Here is a 27,407-nt window from a genome sequence, read left to right as displayed (position 1 = left end):
TATATTATTTTCTAAATCTGTTTATGACTTTATTTTGTCGTTAGAGGGAAAATTTGTAGTGTAATTTGCACAAGATAACGACGTCATGAAATAGAAACATTAGAACAGGATTATGAGCTTTAGATTCTGTAGTGTCAATATATACTGTTTCTAAAATGTTAAGTAGACTAGTAAGTATTTTTTACTATTTTTAGCTTAAAATTAACGTTTAGTATTTCGTACGTTTAGTTTACATTAGATGATCGACGTAAATGTAACGCTAAGAAACGTAAGACGCTGGGTATGAATTTTAATTATCAGGTCATACCTCAAGCAACGTCCGATTTTAGGTTCAGAAAAAGAGAAAGGATTTCAATCGCTCTAAGTGTTATTTTATCAATAATGTGTATTCCATTATTATTAATTGCTTCCTGCCACAAGCTTCTGAATGCCACTTCTATAAAATTCTTGGAGTTTGGAGGAAAATAATGAAGAGAAGGCAGTTTTGACAACTTCATGTTTCCAAGCTATTTTACATCAAGATAGTTCTGCAAACTTCGGAATGGATGATAATCAGATGGGACAAGGTCTGGAGAGTAAGGAGGATGTGGAAGTTTTTCCCAGTCTAGCTCTTCAATCTTTACAGATGTGATCCTTGCTGTATGGGGCCGTGCATTATCCTGGTGTAACACAACACCTTTATGATTGATCAAAGCAGGGCTCTTTTCTTTCAGTACAACATTCAAACGCTCTAACTGTTGACAATAGAAGTCCGATGTAATCGTTACATTGAGTGGCAGAAACTCAAAGTGGATCACACCAACAATATCTCACCAAATGCTTAGCAAGACTTTAATAGGGTGGAGGTCCATTGTGGGCTGTGCTTTATCCAGTTTACCTGCACTGAGCCATTGTTTATGGCACTTAACGTTCTTATAAAATGTCCATTTTTTTTATCTCCAGTCACTAACCTGTCCAAAAAAGGTGAGTTACATTCATGAGAATTGCTCTAAGGTTAGCTTTTGTCAAATCATCGGAGACCTATTTCACAAGTTTTGACATCTTTCCAAGCTGTTACAGATGATAGTGAACTGTTGAATGGATTGAATTAAGCTTCTGTGCCAGTTCTTCAACTGTTACAGCACAATCTTCATCAAGTGCAGCCAGCAACAAGTCATCATTAAACTCAACAGGATGACCTGAACGTGACGCATCACTTAATCTGTAGTCACCTGATCTGAACTTCTGAAACCACCTTCGACATTTTCTTTCATTGAGAGACTCCGCACCATAAACACCTTGAATGTTTCGTGTAGTTTCTGCTCCTCTATTGCCTTTTTTAAACTCGTAAAACATTATATTCCTAATGTGCTTCTCTGACACGTCCATCTTCATAAGGATTTATTTGGTAAATAATCTGAAAAAGTGGAGTTGGGTTAGTTTCTTCTATTTGTCTGAACATTTTTATACACGTCCTACTACGTATTTTAGTCATTAAAGCCTTCTACAAAGAACTGATTATGCATGTTCTGTATTAAAGTGTCGGACATTACTTATGAGATGACCTGATATGTTACTTTTTAATATTTCACAACTTCCTAACCATATTCCTGTTAGTTTTTTGTTTTTAATTGAGAAAGTAATATGTTTAACCTGAAAATGTGATTTATTCAACCAGTTTATGCCCAATAGTTTGGAGGAATAAAACTTTTTTCCGTAAACGGATCACATTTTAAATATACTTTTTTTTTTGTACATATAACCAACTGACTTTGCTTTCAGTTGTTTTGGTATGTATTTTATTTATATTGTGTAGGTTGGTCTTACACTTTCATGAAATGTTAGGGTTATGTAGGATTATTAGTGTTGTGTATTGTAATTATTTTGAGCACTATCATGCAGTAATTATTCCAAGGAAGCTTGTAATGTTGTAATGTGGTATTTTGTGGAATGAATGGATTTCATGTTTGTTGTGCATTATATGTTGACCTTTCCAGAATCATGAAACTAGACCAGGTTTAATTTTCAAGCATGTTCTGAGACAAAAAGTTAGATAAAAAACTTAGATTATGTGTCAGAGATTCTTAAAGAAGGGAAATAACCAGAAATAATATAATGCTGTGTGTGTGTACAGATACTAATGAATTATGTTTTAAAGTTGCTTCAACTATGTAGCTTTTTAGTTTCCACATATAATGTTTTTCCCAATTATATTTTACTTATCTCTGCTTTCCGTGAAACTGAAAAGTTTCTTATTAAGAAATTCTAAACATATGTTTTCATATCAGGAATGGGGACTATTCTTGCATCTACCAAATTTTCAGTCAGGTTTGTAATGGAATTTCAAAATTTCCAAGTTATTTTGCAGTATGTTTTCCAAGTGATAAATATCCTGAGATCAGTTAGAACTAATTATTGATTGTAAATATTGGTTTTTCCTTATAGTTAAGTTTCTGTGAATATATAGGAAATCAAATGGCATAAGAAAGAATCGTGGCTGATCCAGGATCTCATCATAGAAAAGCAAAGTTTCATTTCTAAACCTTCATTATTTAGATTGAAAAAAATGGTTTTCTGAATAATTTTATGAATTTCATTTGTTACTGAATGTGCTAAAATTAATATTAACTTCCTTGATTGTGGGGCTTGTAACCATTTACGTAATGCTGATCCGGTTGGAGTGTTTTGGGAAACATCAAAGATTGGGTGTTCACCTGAGGTACTTGATTTCTTATAAAATATGTCTTTAGTTTCTTTCATGTTTGTGTACACTTTTCTCTCTAATCTTTCTAGCATAATTGTTCTTTTATTTTGGAACTTTGTAAACAAATTTTATTTCAATATGTTACCATTGAAATAATGTTTATTTCTATATATGTTTTTCTTAACAGGCACAAAAACTAGGACTTATGAAAATGTTTTCTAATGATGATTGTATCTTTCTCTGAAATAAGTGTTAATTTGAAAACTATAATATTTGTGTAAGTTTAATTTTTGTAACTGTTATGAAAATACTTTGTCTTTCAAAGGTAACACAAGTTCTATTAGTCATACCCAAACCAGAAAAAAAAAAATATTCACTGTAAGTGCACATAATAAGGAAAATATTTCCCTTTAAAGTTGAAGAAAATACAAGTTAACCTGTAAGTAACTTTTGACATAAATATAATTCTTTAAAAACTAAATAATTGGTAGAATTTTTTTCTTTTTGCTAAAGAACTTAGCTTTAATACATTAAGAATAACCATTAACAACATTGATTTTGCACGTGTCAGTTCTGAAGTTCAGGCCTTTCAAATCAGTACTGTTCTTAAATATGTTAGTAAAACTGTTAATTGTGTTTGTAAAATTCACTTCAAATCATTAATTACGTACCGTATAAAGCCTGATGTGGCTTGTGAGACTGCAAGTAATGGGTGTGTTGTTAGCTGTTAGGTCAGCATAAGTGGAAATGTGTTGAAACGGAGATGGTGAAGGGTGAAAGACACAAGATAAACAAGAAGACTGGAACATCAGTATGTCATCTAGGGAAAAATATATAACTATAGGTGCAGGTGGAGATAGGTAAGCTATATCTTTACTGGGCTATATCTCTCAGTTGTTGCTACTTCTTTATGTTTCTCTTATCTTCCATGGACTACCCCCCTCCTTCATTTTATACATAATTTTATGTACTTATCACTTTTTCACACGCCCCTAAATAATTAGATATAGATTGATTCAAATTACCACCCTATTGAAGGACATGTAGTAAGGAGAATTTGAAGTAATTGGAGTACTTGATAGTTGACTATTTTTCTAATTCTCCTCAGTATACTTAAAGCACATGATTGGTCTCTGGAAAATGCAGCTGTAACAATATGTGAAATTGTCAGCTATAAGACAGTTGTCTAATGTTGGTGTTAACAGAGGTAGATGCAGTGGCAATCACGTCCTCACTGAAGTTAACAGATAAGTTTTATCAGTATTATATATGGTCATATTCTATTATTAGTGTTGTCAATATTTGAGTGGTTTCGTTTTGGCTTGTAGCACATTTTCTCAGTGTATTATGTTTAAAAGCAGAGTTTTAAGGCTTTCTGTTCTTCTTTTTTTTATTGTGTTTTTCATTTAATGCAAGATTTTGTCACAGCATGGGACCTATTGGTCTATTTTGGCTGTTCCATTCTTTAAATTTAAAATAATTTTAAAAAATAAATAACATTTTAAAACCAGCCCTTAACATAAATGTACTTTTTAAGCTTTTTCTTAAATTGTTTTAAATTTACTATCTCTACAACATCTGAAGGCAACCCATTCCAAAGGCCAATCAGCCTGTTAGAAAAATAAAAACTGTTACCTGAAGATAACTTCTACCTTTCAAAAATTTATATTGTCTCCTAGTCCAACTGTTTTCACTGTTACATATGAAAAAAATAATGTATCAATACAGTTCTTGTTACAATGTTAAACACCTCAGATCTCCTTTAACGTTTTTCATGAGAAAACAGTGTGAGAGATTTCAGCCATATAACAATCCCTCCACCACATGCACCACTTTAGAAACTTGTCTGTACCCTTTCCAACAATTCAATATTCTTCCTTTGGTAAGGAGCCCAAGGCTAAACACAGTATTCCAAATGTGACCTAACCAGTGATCTGTACAATAAAATTATAACATCTTTAGAGAACTGTGTAAGTTTCTTTTAATTTCTTCTGTTCAAAATTTACTGGCATAGCCTGATTGTTTGGATGTTAATCTAAATATGACCTTGCATAGTTTCAGAGATGCCAACTATTTCAAATGACTAAGCGTAATGATTGTAGACAGAGCCCATTATCATTTGCGGCTACTAGGCCTGACCAATGTCTCTAAGCTGTTTATTATTATATTATTATTATTATTATAACTATTATTATTTATTACTGCTATAGATGTCTCATTTATGACTGTGTTTTGTGTATTTAATAAATAAATTTAAAAAAATTATTTTAAAATTCTTTTTCATATTCTGAATTCTTACTCATAAATTTCGTTTTCTGCATTGTTTTTGTCTTCACCTCAGCCTTTTGTTGGTGAGATGCTGATTTTGTATGTCTGGAACAATCGTTTATCCCGCCATGCACCACAGACAAATTGATGTGACAAACTGTACAAAATGCATGACTGTCAGTGACTTTTGATGCAATGACCAGATATTTTGCACTATACTCTTTCCTAAGTTTTTGATTCACAGTTTTAGTCCTTTTAGATTTGCCAAAAACAAGACAATCTGGTGAACGAGGCCTCTCTTTTTCCATTTTGTGAATGATCGCAATTGGTGTTTCTATGTCGCTTAGAAAACAAAAAATACCCATCTATGCGAGCGCTGATTAGCTGAAAAGCACTGATGACGTAACTATGGATTCCCTCACGTACCAAGTATGGAGAAGCACCACACTCAAACTATTGGTAGACATCGGAGATACAAATATTTTTTATTATTTCAAGCACAAACATGATTATCACAAGTAGCCATTTGGACTATGTCTTATTTATTATCAAAATTTATATGTATCTCACGAGAAATTTTCTTTTCACCCGTTTCAAGCCCTGGGGGAACAATTTATCACTTTATTGTATAGGTCTATATAATATATAATAATTTGGGAGTTGCAACAAGTCATAATATTTGTCTGTATGAGTGTATAGTCATAATGTACACACCAAAATTATAATGATTACGCTCAAATCGTAATGGTTGGCATCTCTGTAGTTGTCACCATAAAATGTGTTTTATCTCTTACTTTGTTCTAAATACTGCATTTTATGTTCTTGTTCTAGAAAGTTATTTTAAATTTGATTATTATAAAGTCCCATAATGTGCAAAATTTTATTCTGAGTATAAGATGAAAGTAATTATATGGCTTTGATGTTTTCGAGAAGTTATGTGTAGTTGGTTATTTTTCAAACTGACAAAATGAAACTGTTATTTGACATTAAAATCTTTTGTAAACAATGATAAAAATTAAAATGATTATTTTACTGTTTTGCTCAGATAACAACTGAATCTCAGTGAAGGACCTGGACTATTGAAGCATCTCCAGCAAGATTTCTAATCCAGATACATCACCAGAGGGTACTGCTGATTCCAACCAGGATCTAACAATAACATGGTGAGATTTATAAATGGAGAGAAGATTTTTCTAGTTACCAAAGGTGGGAATAATAATTGACACAAGATTTGTTTAATTTACTAATGCATGTAATTATATTTATTTTCACACCCTGAGCATTCAGACTGGTGTACTGGCCACTTTCTTAGCAGTACATATGGACAGGTACATGGTTTGGACATAATCATTACAAGTTGAGTAGTAACCACTTCTGTATATGTTACACAGTACATTTTGTACATAAATTACTTTATTATTTTATTATATCAATCAAAGTTTTGACTGCAGTAATTTAAGAAAGACCCAAGCTTAGCATGTGTAATTTTGTTCTATTTAACTAATTTATGGTGGTTTAATTCTTATGGCCTGACTATAGTCTTGTATATTTTGTTTTTGTGCCTATGTTATGTTCAGAAAACAATAATAACGATTTTATCCTTCTTTTGATGTTTGTTTTCTGAATAGAGTGTACAGTTTTTCCTTTTTTAATGTCTAGGTCTATTATTAGATGTCTAGGTACAATATTAGATGTTATAAATATCTAAGTATTAGATAACTTATTCTACATTCATAGGAGGGAGATTCACAATTGTAAATATTAAATGATGCACGAAGCTGATCAAATATTACACTTGTTGGTTAAGACTTGTTAATCTTGATTTAGTTAAGTGTACAAGCTTGACAGAAGAATACAGTTATTATAATACTGAACTATATATATGTTATTGATTCCCTCTGTTTATAGATTGTGAAATTTCTTAGAGTAGCTTCTCAAAGAATATCAGAACTGACAGACATTGTGAATGAAAGGATAGACATGTAAAGTAACTGATTAGTTTTATATTGTTTATGGTTTGATGATACTCGAGCAGAGCTAAAACATCTTCAAGTACTACTGTGCAATTAGTCAGGATAAATTAAAAACTGATGGATAAAATCTCCAATTGAATTTATTATTTTTTTTAAATTTGTACATTTTTTATATAATCCTTGTACTGTGTTGTATTTTTATGGTTTGTATTACTTACGTTGAAGAAATGAATATTATACTTGGTTTATTATCATTTTATGTAGCAGGTGTGAACAAGAAACACTGGAAATAACCGTCTCTGAAGCTCTGTATTAGAGACAGTATTGGGAACTCTGTCCATGTGAAGTATCTTCCCTACTTGAAGTCCAATCCCAGCCACTGAAAGGTAAGAAAATAACAAATTAGATACTTTATTAACACTTCTCATGTTGAGTGAACTTGAAGGTGGTGATGAAGAATCCTGTTGGTTAAAGGTTAACCATGGAATCAAAATACTGACCTAGAGGTGAAGAGTCCCTGGAATCAGTTATACAGAATATTAAAAAGCGAAAACAATGGGAAGATATTGACCTATTGTTTATAGCATAACTTTGTAAAATGCGATAGTTTTCGTTTGTTCCTTTTATGTTTTAAACAAGGAAGTTAATGTTATTTCAAGTTTCAACCTGATACAAACAACAACAAAACTGAATGAATTTTGATTTGCAAACTCTCTTTGTTAACCTGAAAATGACCTAAGAAGGCTGAAACGTTCTGTACTATATTTTAAAGTTTTAATAACTGTTCCAGCCAACTTTAGAATACGCTTTTACTTTATGAGGGTTTCTTGTCATCATAAATTGCTAGAGATATAAAGTAGAAAGCTACAGAGTTCCTTTACATGTTAAGTGTTTATGATACAAACTGTTCTCTTTGTACTGTGACAATCACATAACACTGGTTTCATACTGCTATCAGTGGATATACTTTATAACACATGGTTCTTTTCCAAAAATATCACTACATTTGTATCAGGAAAGGTTATTAAGATGTTAATTTTGTTCTAACTTTTACCAGGTGCGGAGTTGGTTGCCGTCACAGACACATCCATACTTCATACTTTGCATAATAAAGAAATACTTAAGACTTTTCTCACATCGGTTTTATTTATAAAATATCTGCTCTCTACAAACCACGATACGTGACAAACACCACACCAACAATATTTATAAAATACAATGTGATAATTGCCACAATTTCTATATTGGAGAAACAAGTAGAAAAATGGAAACCAGATTCAAAAAACATAAAAAGTCACCTTCACACATTTTCGAACACTGCAAGTCAAATAAACACAACCGTAGAAAACACTCAAATACTAAATAAAGAAACAAACATAAACAAACGTAAAATTAAAGAAGTCTTACTTATACAACAACTTAAACCCAAAATAAACCACCTTTATACCTGTATTAATATAATAAAATAAATAAAATTATATATTCAAACATCTAATACTGCCCTCTACATTCCAACACTCAGTTACACAACCCCTTTCAAACATGTGGTCATCTTCCGGTCAGTTACCTCTTTCTTTGTGAACCTGACGATGACCGAAGAAGGTTGAAACATTGTTCGCTCCTCTACGTAAAATATTTTCTCAACCCAAACGAGCTGTTTTTTTTCGTATATATGAAGCTACTTTTGTTATATCATTGAATATTGCTCGTGCTAAACACCCACAATCTGATGGTGAATTTGTTTAGAAAAATATAGCTGAAGTTGTTGCAGTGTTAGATTCAAATAACACAAAACTTTAGCGACTAATAGCACAAACAGTAGCTTCACGTATTACCCAGATCAGTGCTGATGTTGCATACAAAATGCAAAGTGATTTAAAGAATTCCCTCACATTCAGCTTAGCCCTTGCTTGATGAATCTACAGACATGCAAGACAGCCCACAACTGGCGGTATTTATTCATCATGTTTCCTCTGATGTAACTGTGAAAGAAGAGATGTTAGACTTTGTGGCACTAAAAGAAAGAATTCATGGTGTTGACATTAAAAATGCGCTTGATGGAGCCTTAACATATACTGATGTTCCACTGGATAAACTTGTCAGTGTTGCAAAAGATGTAACATCTGCAATGGTGGAAAAAAATGCAGGATTAATTGTACTTATGAAAAGTGATTCCAGCTTTACAGAGTTTCTCCCTGTTCATTGCATTATTCATCATGAACACCCGGCAGCCATATACTTCAAGTATGAAGATGTTATGAAATTCGTTCTTGAAATTATCAATTTAATATGTTTAAATGGGAAGATCCACCAAGAGTTCAAAAATTCTATTGAAGAACTGTAACTTGAAGATAAACCCAGTGATGTCTCTTTCTTTTGCATTGTGAGGTGGCTGTCAACCAGGAATGTCTTACATAGGTTTGTGGATCTGTATGAGACAATTATTACTTTTCTTGAAGAAAAGAAACGATTGTATCCTCAACTGGGAAATGATGAATGGATGCAAGATCTAATGTTCCTTACTGATGTAATAAATCATCTGCAGACTCTCAACTTGGCACTCCAGGGGAAGGATAAGATTGTTTCTTATCTTACTTGGACAATTTTCAGCTTTCGGAATAAAATAAGAATTTTTCAAAGAGACATATTGTCAAGAATTTTCAGTTACTTTGCCAATCTCAAAAGGAGGGTAAATACATTCTCTGATATTGAAATAAAAGATCATAAACTGGAAGAATACAAAGATAAATTACAAGGACTGCTTGATAATTTCCCAGACAGGTTTGAGAACTTGCTGAAGCACAGCTTTGCTTTTGTTGTAAATCCATTCATGGTTTATGTGATTACTGATGGTTGTCCAATTCTCGAACCTCTGGTTACAGAATCATCTACTGTGGAAATGGAACTAATAGAACTACAGGAGGACCTGGGTCTAAAGATGATCCATAAATCCCATTCTACAGTTGAGTTCTGGAAGCAAGTTCCAGAATGAAAATATCCTGAACTGAAGAAAAGCACTGTGCAACTCACCTCAGTTTTCAGCACAACATATTGCTGTGAATCACTGTACTCTGTAATGAGGTTTGTGAAGTTGAAGCATCGTGCCATCGTTACAAATCAACACCTGACCAGACTAATTTGTACAGCCTTGACAACATATCAGCCTGAATTTCAACGACTCACAACCAAGATGGAAATTTACATGACTTCTACTAGCAGTAAAAAATAGCCTGATAATTGTATCAATGCTTGTTTGTGTCAAAAAAATATTGTGACAAGACTAAAATTTTGTAAGGTGGTATCAAGATAAAATATCTCTAGTTTTATTGTTTTACATATTTTCCTCCGTGTTTTGACCAGATATTTACTAAGACAAATAAATATCATTAAAAATATCTGTTTTCACCACTTTTATTTTTGCAGTCTCATTTAATGTTAATGAAATGCAAATTTGTATATTTGTCTTAGATGTTTCCGTAGTTTATCGTATTAAATACACTCAATATAGTTAAAACAATAATTCAGCCAGGATTTTAAAACATTTGGTGTATATATGTGTACTTTGTGATTTATTATAACTAATACAAATTAACAGTTTAAAACAACATACATCAATAAATATTATTACATACATGTATTTCTTAATATTTATATAAAATTTAGGTAATAAAATGTAACAATAAAAACTTGTGTGTAATATTTGTTCATGTCTTGTGGCTCTCAAACATCTGAAGTTTATCGTATATGGTACTTACATTAAGCAAGTTTGGGCACCTCTGGGCAAAAAGTACCCCTAATTTTGTACTGAGAGATAACAGAGAAGGCAGTTAGTCAACAGTACCTACCACCAACTCTTGGATTAGTCCAGTCAAATAGTATGGTTTGACAGTTACTCTTATAATTAGGCTACAGCTTCAAAGTTTGAGGCACAATATTTTTTAGTTTTTGTTTTCTCTTTTCTTACAATAACGAGACGTAATATTTGTGGACTCTGGAAGGCTACTTATTTCAAAAGCTAGCCATCTTGTTTGAAAAGTAATATTGTCTAAACTGTAGAAAACTCCTATGCTGCCAAAATATGAATTTATTATTTCTTGTCCTATTGTTTTCACTGTTAAATACACAAGAAAATAGATGGATTTATTTTATTAATACCATAAATAACCCAAATAATCTTATATGCAGCTCGGCATGGCCAAGTGTGTTAAGGCGTTTGACTCGTAATTCGAGGGTTGCGGGTTCGAATCCTGGTCGCACCAAACATACTCGCCCTTTCAGCCGTGGGGGCGTTATAATGTGACGGTCAATTCCACTCTTCATTGGTAAAAGAGTAGCCCGAGAGTTGGCAGTGGGTGGTGATGACTAGCTGCCTTCCCTTTAGTCTTACACTGCTAAATTAGGGACGGCTAGCTCAGATAGCCCTTGTGTAGCTTTGCGCGAAATTCAAAACAAACAAACAAATAACCTTGTACACCTCAACCAAATCCCCTCTGAACCTTCTCTCTAGCAAAAACAAGTTTAGAGAATTTAGTTTCTCCTCACAGGACATTCTCACCATCCAGATGTAATCCTTGTGTCTTTTATTTGAACCCTCTCCCACAATTCAATGTCCTTCTTGTGTTCAGTTTGTGCTCCATTCCTCAATACTCTAATTAACGCCTTACAAGTTGTCAATACAGGTAGCAATAATATCCATTGTCTTGTATTCAGTTTTTCTAATAGATGCTATTCAAAATCCTATCAGTTGTATTGTTAGATACAATACGCTGTTTAGCTGACTTAACCTATTTCTTCCTTCAACCACAGTTTATAATGTATTCCTATTCAAATTGTAACAATAACAAGCAAGTTTGGCCATCCCTGGGTTAGACGTAACTATTTGGTCACACAATACAAAATTGTTGTGTACTTAGTTCTTTCTAAAGATGATATCGTACATCCAATATATCCTTGAGTGTAAATATATTTCAGTTTATAAGAGTATTACAAAACGTACCAGGCTGTATATATTCCCCGTAACTTATAGCAACAATTACTCGTTTGAGTTAAGTGTTAACACTTAAATTATTGTTGAAGAAACTCGCTGAAAACAAACAAACAGCACAGTTTTCAGATATTGTGAGAATGATCAGCAGAAAATTCTCAAAAATCAGTTGAAAACAAGCCGTATATGTGTGGGTTTGCTGTAGTGTTTACTTCTGGTGTAGAAGGGGAGGCAATTTATTATATGCCACCTAGATGTTTTATAGGCAAAAAGTTAAGACAGTATATCCTTACACTAAAAGAACATACAAAAACTGTTGGTAGTTGGCATATCTACAAGTTGTAGATATGCAGGCTATTATGTACATAATGCATTTTAGTCTACACTGTTATTAAAAACTGCAGTAATTACTAGAAACTAGCTAAATAGTTTAAAATGGACGAAATTGCCCACTTAATGGGTACTTTGAACTGCCGCACTGCGAAACAGCCAGACGTCGCTGCATCGGCGCTACAGTTTTCGTGTGAGGACGTGACGTAATTTTGGATAATATTGAGGGAGGTTTGGAGATGCTTCTCAGAACGTCGTATACGAAGTGAAAATTAGGCACGCAGGTATGGTAGGACTTTCTCAAATAGGTTGGCGGGTTAGCTGAACACCTGAAAACAAGGTTTTTTCTAGCTGTCAGCGTACAGCTGTCGTAAATAATGTTTTTTGTTCTATAAATAAAACCTATGATTACATAGTTGTGGAAGATTCGTGGTGGTTAGCGCTTGCCAGCCACTCATTCTATACGTAACTTTAATGTAAGGTGAGGTACTTATACCAGGGCTCAGTCGTTTCGGAGAATACACGTAAAATAATTTAAACGTTTACTTCGTGTGGTAGCTTAACCTGTAAATTTGTTGCAAGTAAAGACAGTACAGCCTGTATAAAAATTTACGGTCGTGTAAGTCTAAACTTGAGTGTACGTTAGACTGATGTATATTAACGTATTATTGCTGTAATAAACACGGGAACGTGTTTCAGTGAAAGGTTTTATGTTCACGTTTTAAATTAAATTTCAACCTGTCGTTCAGAATTATTTTCAAAGCGATACTCACAACTATCCAGAACTTGTATGTATTCTTTTTAGTTTAAGTAGGTGTGTATATTCTTCCCACAACTGTTGGAATACATTTTACTTTTCCTACAACAGTAAGTTTTTTTGTTTGTTTGTAAAAATTGTGTAATCGTGACGAACGATGTGATCCCTTGAAAACGAAAGCAAATTGTTTAGTAGCGTTGAGTAGGGGCAGTTTATAGGTAGATAAATTGTATTCGTGGACGTATTTTATTTTTTAATTGTATATATATTCTTATTTTTTGGTACGTGCAAGTTTCGTCTTGTTGTTGTTGTTCCGGTAATCAGAGAATGGATTGGTTACAAGTAGCTCAGCTTGGCCATCAGGCAATGACGTTGGAAAAGGGGTCGTCTCGTCAGTTACGTAAAGGTTATTTTGTCGAGAACTTATCAAAGTGAGTATTTACAAGTGAGAGATGTACTTACAAAATTTTGGTCTAATTTCTTCATGCTATAACCTTGTATGTAAGACAGTTAAATTTGAAAGGTTTGCCTTCATATTCTTTATTTCAAAAAAGTTGGAGTTTTTATTACACCCTTAAGAATTAATATATACAGTTTGAAACTAGGATAATGTACCCATCACTAAAGTACAAAACAGTGGAAGGTTTATCAGTGAGGTTTCCATAGTTATTTACTTAGAGATTAAACATGTATCTGTAAGTTAATAATAAGTAATAAAACTTAATGATATACCATTAGGTAAATTATAGGTTTACATTTGGTATTTCTTGTGTAACTGATGTGACAGGTATTCATGCATTGGTTACGTTTTGTTCATCATGTCTTGGTTTCTTATTACAGTTATGATTATTTTGCTGTGTATTATATTTAATAAAGCATTTATTAAACCTGTGTGCACTGGTAGGGGCCAAGGTGTCCATGTTAGAAGTTTTTACAATGTATCATTCATATTATGTGTGTGTTTTCTTGTAGCGAAGCCACATCGGGCTATCTGCTAAATCTACCGAGGGAAATCAAACCCATGATTTTAGCATTGTAAATCTGTAGACTTTCTGCTGTACCAATGATGGGACAATCATTCGTGTTATATACTTGATTTATCAACTGTTAGATTCAGTGGCAGATTATATAGTAGAAGAGAGAAGATACCAGATACAATACACAATGATACTGCAAAATGTATAGGTTAAAGTTTCAGAGGTTATATGAACAATGGATAGAAGTATCATTCTTCATGTGAACATACTTGACCTCTGACACTTGTGGGAGTTTGAATCAGACAGATGCCATCGGTTTACAGACGTGTCATGGGTACAAGTACCTTTGTAACACCTTTTGTGTAGATAAACATTATACCTTGGTAGTTATAATCAGTAGTACGTGGTTGGTCTGATCCTGTGTACGTTTGGTTAATTTGTTTCGGAACATATTTTCCAATGGTTCAACTCAAATTAAAGTAGACGTGAACAGACTGACCTTAATGTAGTAAAAGTACACCCTTGTGTACTGTGTATACTAAAGTAAAATAATATAGCAAGGTTTTCATGTTTTATTTATTATTCTACTTAAATATTCTGTTCTTTGTATCATGGTCTATTTAATGTTCAAATGGTCAGCATTGCAGTAGAAACATTAAAAATAATTTTTAATTTGCAAGATGGAGACAGTTATGAAAACAGTTCATTAAAAAGGTCATTAAATCCTCAAATAATGTACGTGTACACATACGCACATGCCACTACAAGAGAATTATGTAAATTCTCTAGTTTAACTGGCCTGGTGGTACTTATAACAACTTTTACCCTTGTATTTAGTCTAGAAATGGAACTCAAATTTTAGCACTTAAGTTGTTTATTATTTTAGTGGAGAAAATTTGTAAAAAATGTTAAAATGTGGTACAGATATCATTGTGTGAGTTAAAAGTTGATTCCATGGGTGCAAGATGCCTGAAGTTACAAACTTGAGCAATTCAGTGGAAAACTTCTGAGATAGTTTGAATATTTTGCATTCAAATTTTAACACGTCATTTATTAGTTCTCATGTAAAACTCTAGATTTTAATATTCTTAGTTATGAAGTAAACTACCAATATTTTAATTTTTTAATTAATTGTTGATCTAAGTAAATTCTAACTAATTATCAGGTATTGTTTAGCAACATGGTAAGAATGTTATGGAACACAAAAAGCAGCAATACTAAACTTAAGTGCATACAACAGAATTGAAGTGTATTCCATTAAGAGTTTGTAAGACGTTTCTAAACAAGGATTGATTGTTAGCTACTACATAAGATTTAACAGTAATTAAACTGTATTGGTGGATTTTGTTTGAGTGTTCTATACAGTTCAAAGAAAGAGGAATTAGTAACTATATTGTATAAAGTTCCCTTAAAAGGGAGGGAAAATTAAGTTTGGACAGAAATTTAATGGAAGTGGGTCATTTCAAAGTGTTCCAAAAATAGTACTTCTGTAGTTCCTTACTAAATAAAAACAATCTAATTATCTTGTGTGGAAAGTTAAATCTAAGTGGTTAAGCTTTGTATGCAAGGAAACTTTATCTTCTCTCCACTTATCTTTCAACGGTTCTCTCATGTAATTCGTCAGCTTTGTCTCGGTTTATGATTCATAGTTAAAGATTGTTCTCACATCCTCAGATCTTTAATGTTGGGGAAACAGGGAGCTCATATGAAGTAAGTATTCTTAAATATGTGTGGAGGATTGTGTTTACATTAGAAGGAATGGTTGCTGTGTGTGTCTCTGTGTTCTCTGTTGATCTACTGTTGGTAATTAAAACTTGTGTTTATTGTATTTGATCCAAAAACGTTGCTTCTATGTTTTGTATCTAATATTTATTTTCTGTTTGTGTGTTACATGTATGTTATTCATACAAGAAGCATAGTTTTGTTTTATTGCTGTTTATGTACAGTTTAAAGTTTGTTTTATGTTGATGTACATTGTGTGTAAGAAAGTTTTATGTGTATGTAAATATTGTTTGACTTGTACCATCTTCTGTAGACCCTTGTTTTATATTAACTTGTACTTTGTTTTGTTTGAACTGTTTTTGGTAGACCCTTGTTTTATATTGACATGTACTTTGTTTGGTTTGAACTGTCTTTTGTAGATGCTTGTTTTATATTAACATGTACTAAGTTTGGTTTGAACTGTTTTCGGTAGACCCTTGTTTTATATTGACATGTACTTTGTTTGGTTTGAACTGTCTTTTGTAGATGCTTGTTTTATATTAACATGTACTAAGTTTGGTTTGAACTGTCTTTTGTAGATGTTTGTTTTATATTAACATGTACTAAGTTTGGTTTGAACTGTTTTCAGTATACCCTTGTTTTATATTGACATGTACTTTGTTTGGTTTGAACTGTCTTTTGTAGATGCTTGTTTTATATTAACATGTACTTTGTTTGGTTTGAACTGTCTTTTGTAGATGCTTGTTTTATATTAACATGTACTTTGTTTGGTTTGAACTGTCTTTTGTAGATGTTTGTTTTATATTAACATGTACTAAGTTTGGTTTGAACTGTTTTCAGTAGACCCTTGTTTTATATTAACATGTACTTTGTTTGGTTTGAACTGTCTTCTGTAGATGCTTGTTTTATATTAACATGTACTTTGTTTGGTTTGAACTGTTTTCTGTAGATGTTTGTTTTATATTAACATGTACTAAGTTTGGTTTGAACTGTCTTCTGTAGATGCTTGTTTTATATTAACATGTACTTTGTTTGGTTTGAACTGTTTTCAGTAGACCCTTGTTTTATATTAACATGTACTTTGTTTGGTTTGAACTGTCTTCTGTAGATGCTTGTTTTATATTAACATGTACTTTGTTTGGTTTGAACTGTCTTCTGTAGATGCTTATTTTATATTAACATGTACTTTGTTTGGTTTGAACTGTCTTCTGTAGATGCTTGTTTTATATTAACATGTACTTTGTTTGGTTTGAACTGTCTTCTGTAGATGCTTGTTTTATATTAACATGTACTTTGTTTGGTTTGAACTGTCTTCTGTAGATGCTTGTTTTATATTAACATGTACTAAGTTTGGTTTGAACTGTTTTCAGTAGACCCTTGTTTTATATTAACATGTACTTTGTTTGGTTTGAACTGTCTTCTGTAGATGCTTGTTTTATATTAACATGTACTAAGTTTGGTTTGAACTGTCTTCTGTAGATGCTTGTTTTATATTAACATGTACTTTGTTTGGTTTGAACTGTTTTCAGTAGACCCTTGTTTTATATTAACATGAACTTTGTTTGGTTTGAACTGTCTTCTGTAGATGCTTGTTTTATATTAACATGTACTAAGTTTGGTTTGAACTGTTTTCTGTAGACCCTTGTTTTATATTAACATGTACTAAGTTTGGTTTGAACTGTTTTCAGTAGACCCTTGTTTTATATTAACATGTACTAAGTTTGGTTTGAACTGTCTTCTGTAGACCCTTGTTTTATATTGACATGTACTAAGTTTGGTTTGAACTGTCTTTTGTAGATGCTTGTTTTATATTAACATGTACTTTGTTTGGTTTGAACTGTCTTTTGTAGATGCTTGTTTTATATTAACATGTACTAAGTTTGGTTTGAACTGTTTTCTGTAGACCCTTGTTTTATATTAACATGTACTAAGTTTGGTTTGAACTGTTTTCTGTAGACCCTTGTTTTATATTAACATGTACTAAGTTTGGTTTGAACTGTTTTCAGTAGACCCTTGTTTTATATTAACATGTACTTTGTTTGGTTTGAACTGTCTTCTCTAGATGTTTGTTTTATATTAACATGTACTAAGTTTGGTTTGAACTGTTTTCAGTAGACCCTTGTTTTATATTAACATGTACTAAGTTTGGTTTGAACTGTTTTCAGTAGACCCTGTTTTATATTAACATGTACTTTGTTTGGTTTGAACTGTCTTCTGTAGATGCTTGTTTTATATTAACATGTACTAAGTTTGGTTTGAACTGTTTTCAGTAGACCTTTGTTTTATATTAACATGTACTTTGTTTGGTTTGAACTGTCTTCTGCAGATGCTTGTTTTATATTAACATGTACTAAGTTTGGTTTGAACTGTTTTCAGTAGACCCTTGTTTTATATTAACATGCACTAAGTTTGGTTTGAACTGTTTTCAGTAGACCTTTGTTTTATATTAACATGTACTTTGTTTGGTTTGAACTGTTTTCTGTAGATGCTTGTTTTATATTAACATGTACTTTGTTTGGTTTGAACTGTCTTCTGTAGACCCTTGTTTTATATTAACATGTACTTTGTTTGGTTTGAACTGTTTTCAGTAGATGCTTGTTTTATATTAACATGTACTTTGTTTGGTTTGAACTGTCTTCTGTAGATGCTTGTTTTATATTAACATGTGCTTTGTTTGGTTTGAACTGTCTTCTGTAGACCCTTGTTTTATATTAACATGTACTTTGTTTGGTTTGAACTGTCTTCTGTAGATGCTTGTTTTATATTAACATGTACCTTGTTTGGTTTGAACTGTCTTCTGTAGATGCTTGTTTTATATTAACATGTACTTTGTTTGGTTTGAACTGTCTTGTGTAGATGCTTGTTTTATATTAATATATACCTTGTTTGGTTTGAACTGTCTTCTGTAGATGCTTGTTTTATATTAACATGTACTAAGTTTGGTTTGAACTGTCTTCTGTAGACCCTTGTTTTATATTAACATGTACTTTGTTTGGTTTGAACTGTCTTTTGTAGATGCTTGTTTTATATTAACATGTACTAAGTTTGGTTTGAACTGTTTTCAGTAGACCCTTGTTTTATATTAACATGTACTAAGTTTGGTTTGAACTGTCTTCTGTAGACCCTTGTTTTATATTAACATGTACTTTGTTTGGTTTGAACTGTCTTCTGTAGACCCTTGTTTTATTTTAACAAGTACTTTGTTTAGGATGTATAGAGTTAATGTGATTGAAAAAATTGTGTGTTCTGTAGATATGAATCCCGCAATCATGTCGTCTACATATCTGTACCAGTATAGTGGTGGATGTAATGCTCTGTTAATTGCTTGTGTTTCAACTTGTGTCATAAAACTATTGGCTAGAAATGGGTTGCCCATGCTAGGCCATTTGCTTGTATATAGTTGTGGATGTTGAACATAAAGTTTGTCTTTGTGGTGAATTTTATGAGGGTTGCTTTATCAGTTGCTGGGAATGTCTATTGATGGGTTAGGGTTTCGGATATAGAGTTCTAAGGCTATCTTGCAGGCTTCAGCAGTTGGGACTTCTGTAAAGAGGGATATAACATTGAAACTGTCCATTAAGGCTTTATGATTAAGTTGATTAAGATTAGACTTGAAATTAAAAGAGTCTTCGTTGAATGAGCTGGCTGATGTTACATATTTGGAGAATGCCCATGCTATATATTTGCCAAGATTATAATTAAACGATTCATGTGTCCATTATTGGTTGTGATGGAGAATCTGGTGTATGAGGTTTGGGGATGCCGTATATTTGTGGTGTGCGTGAGTCAGTTTTACGTAGGTAGGAATAAAGTGTTTGTGAAATTGTGTTGGCTTTTTTCATTTTTAGTAGTATTTTGTTTAATCAGTGATGTCGAGAAAACCACTTGTAGAGAAATATATATGCAAAAACGGCTCGTTTGGGTTGAGAAAATATTTTACATAGATGAGAGAACAATGTTTTGACCTTCTTCGGTCATCATCAGGTTCATGTGTTTAGTTGCATTTCATATGTCTTTGTTAGATTTGTATGTATTGGTTTAAATTTGTTTGTGTCTGAGAGGATGTTTTTCATTTTTTGGATGTATTCATTCATATTTATTACGACTATAGCATTTCCTTTATCTGCTTTTAGAATTTTAATGTTTTTGTCTTGTTTTAGGTTTTTTTTATGGAATTAATCTCTCTTTTTGTAAGGTTGTTTTTCAGTTTTCTGTTTTGTGAAAATATTTTCCAGAAACAACATGTTAAACGATTTTTTTCCAAAGAATTTTCTCACAAAACCATCAACATAAAACTGTAAAAACTACACTGACAAACACCACACCAAAATTTTTATAAAATACAATGTGATAACTGCCACAACTTCTATATTGAAGAAACAAGAAGAAAAATGGATACCATATTCATAGAACATAAAAAGTCACCTTCATATGTTTTCAAACACTGCAAATCAAATAAACACAACATAACCATAGAAAACACTCAAATACTAAATAAAGAAACAAACATAAACAAACGCAAAATTAAAGAAGCCTTACTTACACACAACTCAAGCCCAAAATAAACCAACCCAAAGGAATAGATTTATACCTGTATTAATAAATATAATCTAACATCTAAGCATGCCCTCTACATTCCTACACTCAGTTACACAGCCCCCTTCAAACATGTGGTGAGCTATCGGTCAATTACCTCTTCCTTTCTTTGTGAACCTGATGATGACCAAAAAAGGTTGAAATGTTGTTCACTCCTCTACATAAAAATTTTCTGAACCCAAACCAGCCGTTTTTATATGTATATTTTTTTCTACAAGTGGGTTTTCTCGTCATTACTCACGTACTTCGGTTTGAACTGTTTTCTGTAGACCCTTGTTTTATATTAACATGTACTTTGGTTTGAACTGTTTTCTGTAGACCCTTGTTTTATATTAACATGTACTTTGGTTTGAAGTGTCTTTTGTTTAATATAAAATTTGTCTTTTTTAAATGTTTTATTACTTCATAGTTTTACATGTTGGTGTCTCTCTTTTTTACTATTAATCTCCAAACCGAGTTGTCTTGTTATTTTTACAGTCATATGCTTTACAGCATTAGAAGGTTACTGTGAAGTCTGTAGTGTTTTACAGGTAACATTTATTATATACAACATATGTTTTGTCATAAATATCCATTGTGATATGTAACAAATGATGTAGGCTTTGAAGCCTAATTATTTTCACATAACTTAAAACTGTTTGTGACGTTCACTCTAAAAATTCTGTATTGACTTGCAAAGTTCAGTGAATTTTTATGGTTGCTATAGCGTATGTTATGTTACCACATACCTAAAACTGTGTACTTTGTGCTGGTTGTGTAATATGGTAATTCAGGTTGCTGTAGTCACGGATCATCCCTTGGCCTTCGTACTCGTGGAAGTAATTCATCTTAAAACTCCTAATTACATCCAATCTGAAAACAATCTGTGATTAACTTAAAGGTCATTGGTTAGTGTATTCTAATGTTTATAATTTTTAATGATTCTGAAGTTAGGAGAATGGTACAGAAAATCATGTGTGTATTTCTTTTTAAAAAAATAGTGGTTATAATTCTACCAAATTAGAAGTATGGGTATGATGTAAGAAAAATAAATGTAGTTTTAAATGAAAGACCAGTGAAAAAGAAAAGACATTTATGGTATAAACCATAAAATAAAATATATACAGTATGGGCTTGATTGGTGATATAAAATATATACAGTATGGGCTTGATTGGTAATATAAAAAATATACAGTATGGGCTTGATTGGTAATATAAAAAATATACAGTATGGGCTTGATTGGTAATATAAAAAATATACAGTATGGGCTTGATTGGTAATATAAAAAATATACAGTATGGGCTTGATTGGTAATATAAAAAATATACAGTATGGGCTTGATTGGTAATATAAAAAATATACAGTATGGGCTTGATTGGTAATATAAAAAATATACAGTATGGGCTTGATTGGTAATATAAAAAATATACAGTATGGGCTTGATTGGTAATATAAAAAATATACAGTATGGGCTTGATTGGTAATATAAAAAATATACAGTATGGGCTTGATTGGTAATATAAAAAATATACAGTATGGGCTTGATTGGTAATATAAAAAATATACAGTATGGGCTTGATTGGTAATATAAAAAATATACAGTATGGGCTTGATTGGTAATATAAAAAATATACAGTATGGGCTTGATTGGTAATATAAAAATATACAGTATGGGCTTGATTGGTAATATAAAAATATACAGTATGGGCTTGATTGGTAATATAAAAAATATACAGTATGGGCTTGATTGGTAATATAAAAAATATACAGTATGGGCTTGATTGGTAATATAAAAAATATACAGTATGGGCTTGATTGGTAATATAAAAAATATACAGTATGGGCTTGATTGGTAATATAAAAAATATACAGTATGGGCTTGATTGGTAATATAAAAAATATACAGTATGGGCTTGATTGGTAATATAAAAAATATACAGTATGGGCTTGATTGGTAATATAAAAAATATACAGTATGGGCTTGATTGGTAATATAAAATATATACAGTATGGGCTTGATTGGTAATATAAAATATATACAGTATGGGCTTGATTGGTAATATAAAAAATATACAGTATGGGCTTGATTGGTAATATAAAAAATATACAGTATGGGCTTGATTGGTAATATAAAAAATATACAGTATGGGCTTGATTGGTAATATAAAAATATACAGTATGGGCTTGATTGGTAATATAAAAAAATATACAGTATGGGCTTGATTGGTAATATAAAATATATACAGTATGGGCTTGATTGGTAATATAAAATATATACAGTATGGGCTTGATTGGTAATATAAAATATATACAGTATGGGCTTGATTGGTAATATAAAATATATACAGTATGGGCTTGATTGGTAATATAAAATATATACAGTATGGGCTTGATTGGTAATATAAAATATATACAGTATGGGCTTGATTGGTAATATAAAATATATACAGTATGGGCTTGATTGGTAATATAAAAAAATATACAGTATGGGCTTGATTGGTAATATAAAAAAATATACAGTATGGGCTTGATTGGTAATATAAAAAATATACAGTATGGGCTTGATTGGTAATATAAAAATATACAGTATGGGCTTGATTGGTAATATAAAAAATATACAGTATGGGCTTGATTGGTAATATAAAATATATACAGTATGGGCTTGATTGGTAATAAAGAAATGACCGTTGAAAATTTAGTGGTCGATGAGAGAAGAATTGGCAAGAAAGCAAGAGACTTTGGCAGTAACAAGAGAACTTCTTACATTAACACACTTCTGTTAATTTAAAAAATCATATGCTGCTAACATAAAACACAAAGCCAACAATTTCAAAATTTAAAAGTAAAAAACTTATAATTGTAAAAGTTGTGGATTATTGTGAATAGATTGTATATGTAAGAGGTAAACATATAAACATAAGAGGTTAATCAGTGAAATATTTGTTTTTAATGGCTTATTTTATTACAGTTAAATCACTTTAGTTTAAAAAATGTTCCTTTATTAGACACCAGGATCCAGATAAGAGTAACATCCCATTACTTCAGAGTCCAGACAGAGACTCGGCTGAAGACTGGGGGCACAACGGCAGTCAAGATAACAGGTGAATGATGGTTTCATTTGTTCCTCTTTCAAAACTGAGCATATGAGACTTGGGAAGTGAGAAAATAACGTTTGTTGTATGCGTCTGTTTTATAGAACTTTTAACAAATAAACCTCCAGAATGGTACTTCTGTTATTTTAATACAGGCTTTATGTAAAAATAGAAAGGTAAGTCTTTCTTTAGAAATATGGGTTACCTAAAACTCTTCATATGTACAGAGATATGTCCAACTTTCATTATTATTGGTTATCATATGGACATCAGGAAAGTGCACAGTGTGTTTAAACATAATGTCACTTTAGCAGTGGGTACTCAGTTTCAAAACTGGATGATGTAAGAAATGAAGTAGTTATATTAAACAAATGGAACACTTGCCCCAAAAACTTATTGTTTGTTACGTGTGTTTTTCTTCCCAAAAGTTCACTTACCAAGAGTGGCAAGTCTTCTGTTAATAATGTATGGGGAACCCCTTCCAGAAACTTCAAGAAGAAATCAAGTTGTTCTTCTCCACAAAAACTCAAGACACGGGACGGAAGATCTCCGTTGCTTTCTTGTGCTAAGAGGGGGAAGAACGGAAAACAACTACTAATAAACTTTGGAGACGAGAGTGGAAGGAACGACTCTGACGACAACACCGTTGTGGATAACTGTGACATTAATAAAGGTCACCAGAAGGTGACAAGCACAAAATAGAGTTAGATATGTTTCACAGAGGTTAACATAAATGGAGATTAATATATATGTAGAAACGACTGGTTTGGGTTGAGAAAATGTTTTATGTAGAGGAGCGAACAACATTTCAACTTTCTTTGGTCATCGTCTGTTTGTTCCTGTACATAAAAAATTTTCTCAACCCAAACCAGCCGTTTCCATATATATTTTTCTCTATAAGTGGGTTTCTCATCATCACTGATAAATGGAAACTGGTGAAATAAGCAAAGCAAGCAGGATACAGAAGAACAGCAAACTTTTGATCTTGTTATTTGTAGGTTTTTTTGTGTTTTTTTCCCAGGGAAACTGTGGTATTATATATTTAAAAACTGTTGGTATGGGTAGAGAAAGCACTGTGTAGAGGAGCGAACAGTGTTTCGACCTTCTTCGGTCATCGTCAGGTTTGCTTCTCTAGATAATGCTTTCTATCTATATCAGCCATTTTAAATACATAATTTTTCTACAAGTGGGTTTTCTTGTCATCACGAACTATGGTATTACGTGTTTAGGGATGCTAGACAGATCTATATTTTGGGTTTAGCTCAACAGTTGAGAGTGAGATATGTGTATTAACTCCCACTTTCTTTATGATACAGTGATTTACTGTTTTAAAAACTTGTGTGTATTCATGTTGGCTTGTTTATTATCTGATTAATATCTCCTGTTATGAGTAAAAAATTTATCCACATTAACTCTCAGAATTTCAAATGTACGAAACATCAGATTTGTTGATGTGTTTATGCTGTAAGAAAATGATCATAAAACTGTATTGTTCTATTCTAGCCAGTCATTGGTTGATTTCTCGTGGAAATTCAAGAACCTTTTTAAGTTTTTACCTCTAATGTAGCACACTTCAAAGTGGACCTTGTTTTGTTTCCACTTTCTGAAGTTAGATTCATAGTTGATCAATAGACTTTTATCATATGTAGACTCACTAATTTTATATTAATGTTTAATCGGTTGTAATAAACTAAGTACTGGTCATTACTTGGTGACAAACTTGAGACTACGTACTCATAACAAGGAAAGGTTTTGGGATGTTTAATACCTTTGGTGTAGTATTAGAACTTAACATGATATATGAAATCATTGTTTTTGTCCATAGAGTCTTTGAGTTGACACACCAACCTGCTCTCGTGACAGACTCATTTTAATGTATTAAGACAGTATATAACCTTGTATTGTTGACTTCAACATATTTGTATTTGTTAATGTATTTATTATGTTAATCAGATGGTGACATTGTAGTGCTATAACAAACAGTAGGATATGGGCATTGTCAGAAAGGAATTTCATAAAACTAATGTTGAAGTACCCTGGAATATGGTTTTGGAATATTTAAAACATAATTTTTGTCAGTAGTGAGAAACAAAACCAAGAGACTGTTTTATCTCTGTGGTTCTTGTCCTCTAGTCTAGTGAAAGTTATGATTACAATCTCTGTTTAATATAATAACTATTAGAAGTAGTTTACTGAAGAGAACACCTGAAGAGTGTGTGTTGTGGAATACACTGGGAACATTCTGCAGTTTGTTTCTTTGAACTATGCCAGCTCCATTAACGTCATTGATTGGGTATAACAAGAGCTTATTTAAATGTCTTTCATGATCAAAATAAATGATTCTGTATGAAGTTATATTAAAACTTGTTTGTACATTAATATACCTTCAGCCTTGTTCACATTAGGTGCTTTATTGCTAACTTGCAGTTGTGAGCACTTTTTGTTTCTTAATTAGCTTGATTGTATTTAAAAAATAATTATTTTATTTCCAAAGTTCAATGTTTTGATAATGGTTGTATAAACATTTTTTTTAGCATAATGCTTCAGACTGTGATATAAATAATTGTGATATTAATTTAAGCATCTCTGCAGAGCTTACTGGATGTGTTTCCATAAACTTTAAACAAATTATTATAACTAATACTTGTTTTAAAATGGATCAGCTGAAGAAAGAGAAATAATTGAAGTTATTTCTGTGTATGATTTAAAGTTTACATGAACTCCAGAAGCTGTGGGGAAAGTTCTACTGAACAGTGTAGATGTGAATCGCACCTGAACATTCACCTGCAGCTGGGATTTAATGAGATCGAAACTTGGGTTTAGCTGTGAATTTTTATGGACAGTAACAACATTTGGAAACATCTCTTGATCTAATTATATATGAAACATGTACCTAGTTGTGTTAATGTTGAGTGGCACTAGATCTTGGGTGGTTTACCCTGTTTAAACAGCAACATATATAGGTTGATGGGCCAGTTACTGAACAGAGTTCACTTTCATTCAGTTTATTTTCTAACTAGCTTGTGGTGCCAGTCAGGTATTTATAAAAATAGAAATATATGAAAGTTTGTGTATTGGTGTAAGGTTTGTAATAAGACCAAGTCTAAGGTGAGAATTGTCTTCAAAGCTTAAGTTTTATTGTTAAACAAAGTGTTTAGAGAAATAAAGGTTTATTGGATATAAGGGCTCAGTTGTTTATAATTCATACTATATTTTCTGAGTACTTTACACTTCTAGCAGGTCAACATTTTCTTTGTGAACCTTCTTGAGGGCTTTAAGTGAATATTTATAACATGATCTGGCAACATTAAAAACATGCAGCTGGTAAAAAATTGGGTAACAAAGATTTGTAGGAGAATATTTGATGCCAACACATTTTTTAACATGTTTAAGTATCAAGCTCTTTTTGTTTTGTCTAAAATTGTTCCAAAACCTAATGTTTAAAGAACAAAACTTGCAATGAAATCCCCACTACTTAAAAGATTTCTCATTAATAAAATAGAGACATGTCACAAGTCTGTGGGTTATATATTGTTCCAAGAGTCTAGTGAAGCTAACTTTCTCATCTGTTTTTCCTTCTCTGTTCATCTGTGTTTATATAATGCATCTGAAAATGTTTTTGCCAATATTTAAGAGAAATTTCAATCTTCTTTTTTTCTTCTTTCATTTGAAATCTTGGGGCCTGGTAAACAAACTGGGGTATTATATATTAAACTGTACAGTTAAGGATTAGTAATTTTGTGATTGGTTGTCCTTCTCCTAATCAGTAATAACAGCTACTTTGTAACATCTGATTTGGTATTCAGGTAGAAAGTAATGGTATCTCTTACTAGGATTTAAATCTAACCATTTTCCAGATGTAATGGTGACTTATTTAAAACAAGTAACAAAAAATGCACTTTAATAGAAAAGTGGAGATGTTTGAAGAACATTTATGGATTTTGAGTGGTTCAAGAAACTGATGTTGGTGATTTTTCCATTTCTTTAAAGTTAACTGAAGGGGTTTAAAATGTTTGACAACTGATGAGTCATCTAGCATAGTTTG

General features: G+C 31.9%; 1 protein-coding gene across 16 annotated transcripts; it reads left to right on the top strand.

Moving 5' to 3' along the window:
* The first annotated feature begins 39 nt into the window (after window positions 1-39).
* LOC143254030 (uncharacterized) lies at window positions 40-26,540 on the top strand. 16 transcript variants are annotated; one of them, XM_076508749.1, is made up of 9 exons: window positions 66-170; window positions 3,009-3,122; window positions 3,408-3,543; window positions 5,997-6,114; window positions 7,189-7,310; window positions 13,288-13,426; window positions 15,647-15,682; window positions 23,276-23,371; window positions 23,791-26,540. In XM_076508749.1, the coding sequence occupies exons 6-9, from the start codon at window positions 13,323-13,325 to the stop codon at window positions 24,062-24,064; spliced, it is 510 nt and encodes a 169-aa protein (XP_076364864.1). In that variant the 5' UTR covers window positions 66-170; window positions 3,009-3,122; window positions 3,408-3,543; window positions 5,997-6,114; window positions 7,189-7,310; window positions 13,288-13,322; the 3' UTR covers window positions 24,065-26,540. The 16 variants fall into 16 exon arrangements, with proteins under 16 accessions (XP_076364866.1, XP_076364868.1, XP_076364861.1 ...); XM_076508751.1 differs by lacking the exon at window positions 3,009-3,122 and having other exon boundaries at window positions 40-170; window positions 7,192-7,310; XM_076508753.1 differs by lacking the exon at window positions 3,009-3,122 and having other exon boundaries at window positions 40-170; window positions 13,320-13,426.
* The last annotated feature ends 867 nt before the right edge of the window (window positions 26,541-27,407 follow it).

The sequence above is a fragment of the Tachypleus tridentatus genome, chromosome 6 (genome assembly GCF_004210375.1).
Source record: "Tachypleus tridentatus isolate NWPU-2018 chromosome 6, ASM421037v1, whole genome shotgun sequence".
NCBI lineage: Eukaryota > Metazoa > Arthropoda > Merostomata > Xiphosura > Limulidae > Tachypleus > Tachypleus tridentatus.
The sequence above is the reverse complement of the archived record's forward strand: the minus strand, read 5'-3'. Positions and strand labels throughout refer to the sequence as shown.

Coding starts and splice junctions, on each gene's coding strand:
- LOC143254030 (XM_076508751.1), top strand. CDS start 13,323: ATGGATTGGTTACAAGTAGCTCAGCTTGGCCATCAGGCAATGACGTTG. Junction 15,683..23,275: donor AAACAGGGAGCTCATATGAA/GTAAGTATTCTT, acceptor TTCCTTTATTAG/ACACCAGGATCCAGATAAGA. Junction 23,372..23,790: donor AACGGCAGTCAAGATAACAG/GTGAATGATGGT, acceptor TCTTCCCAAAAG/TTCACTTACCAAGAGTGGCA.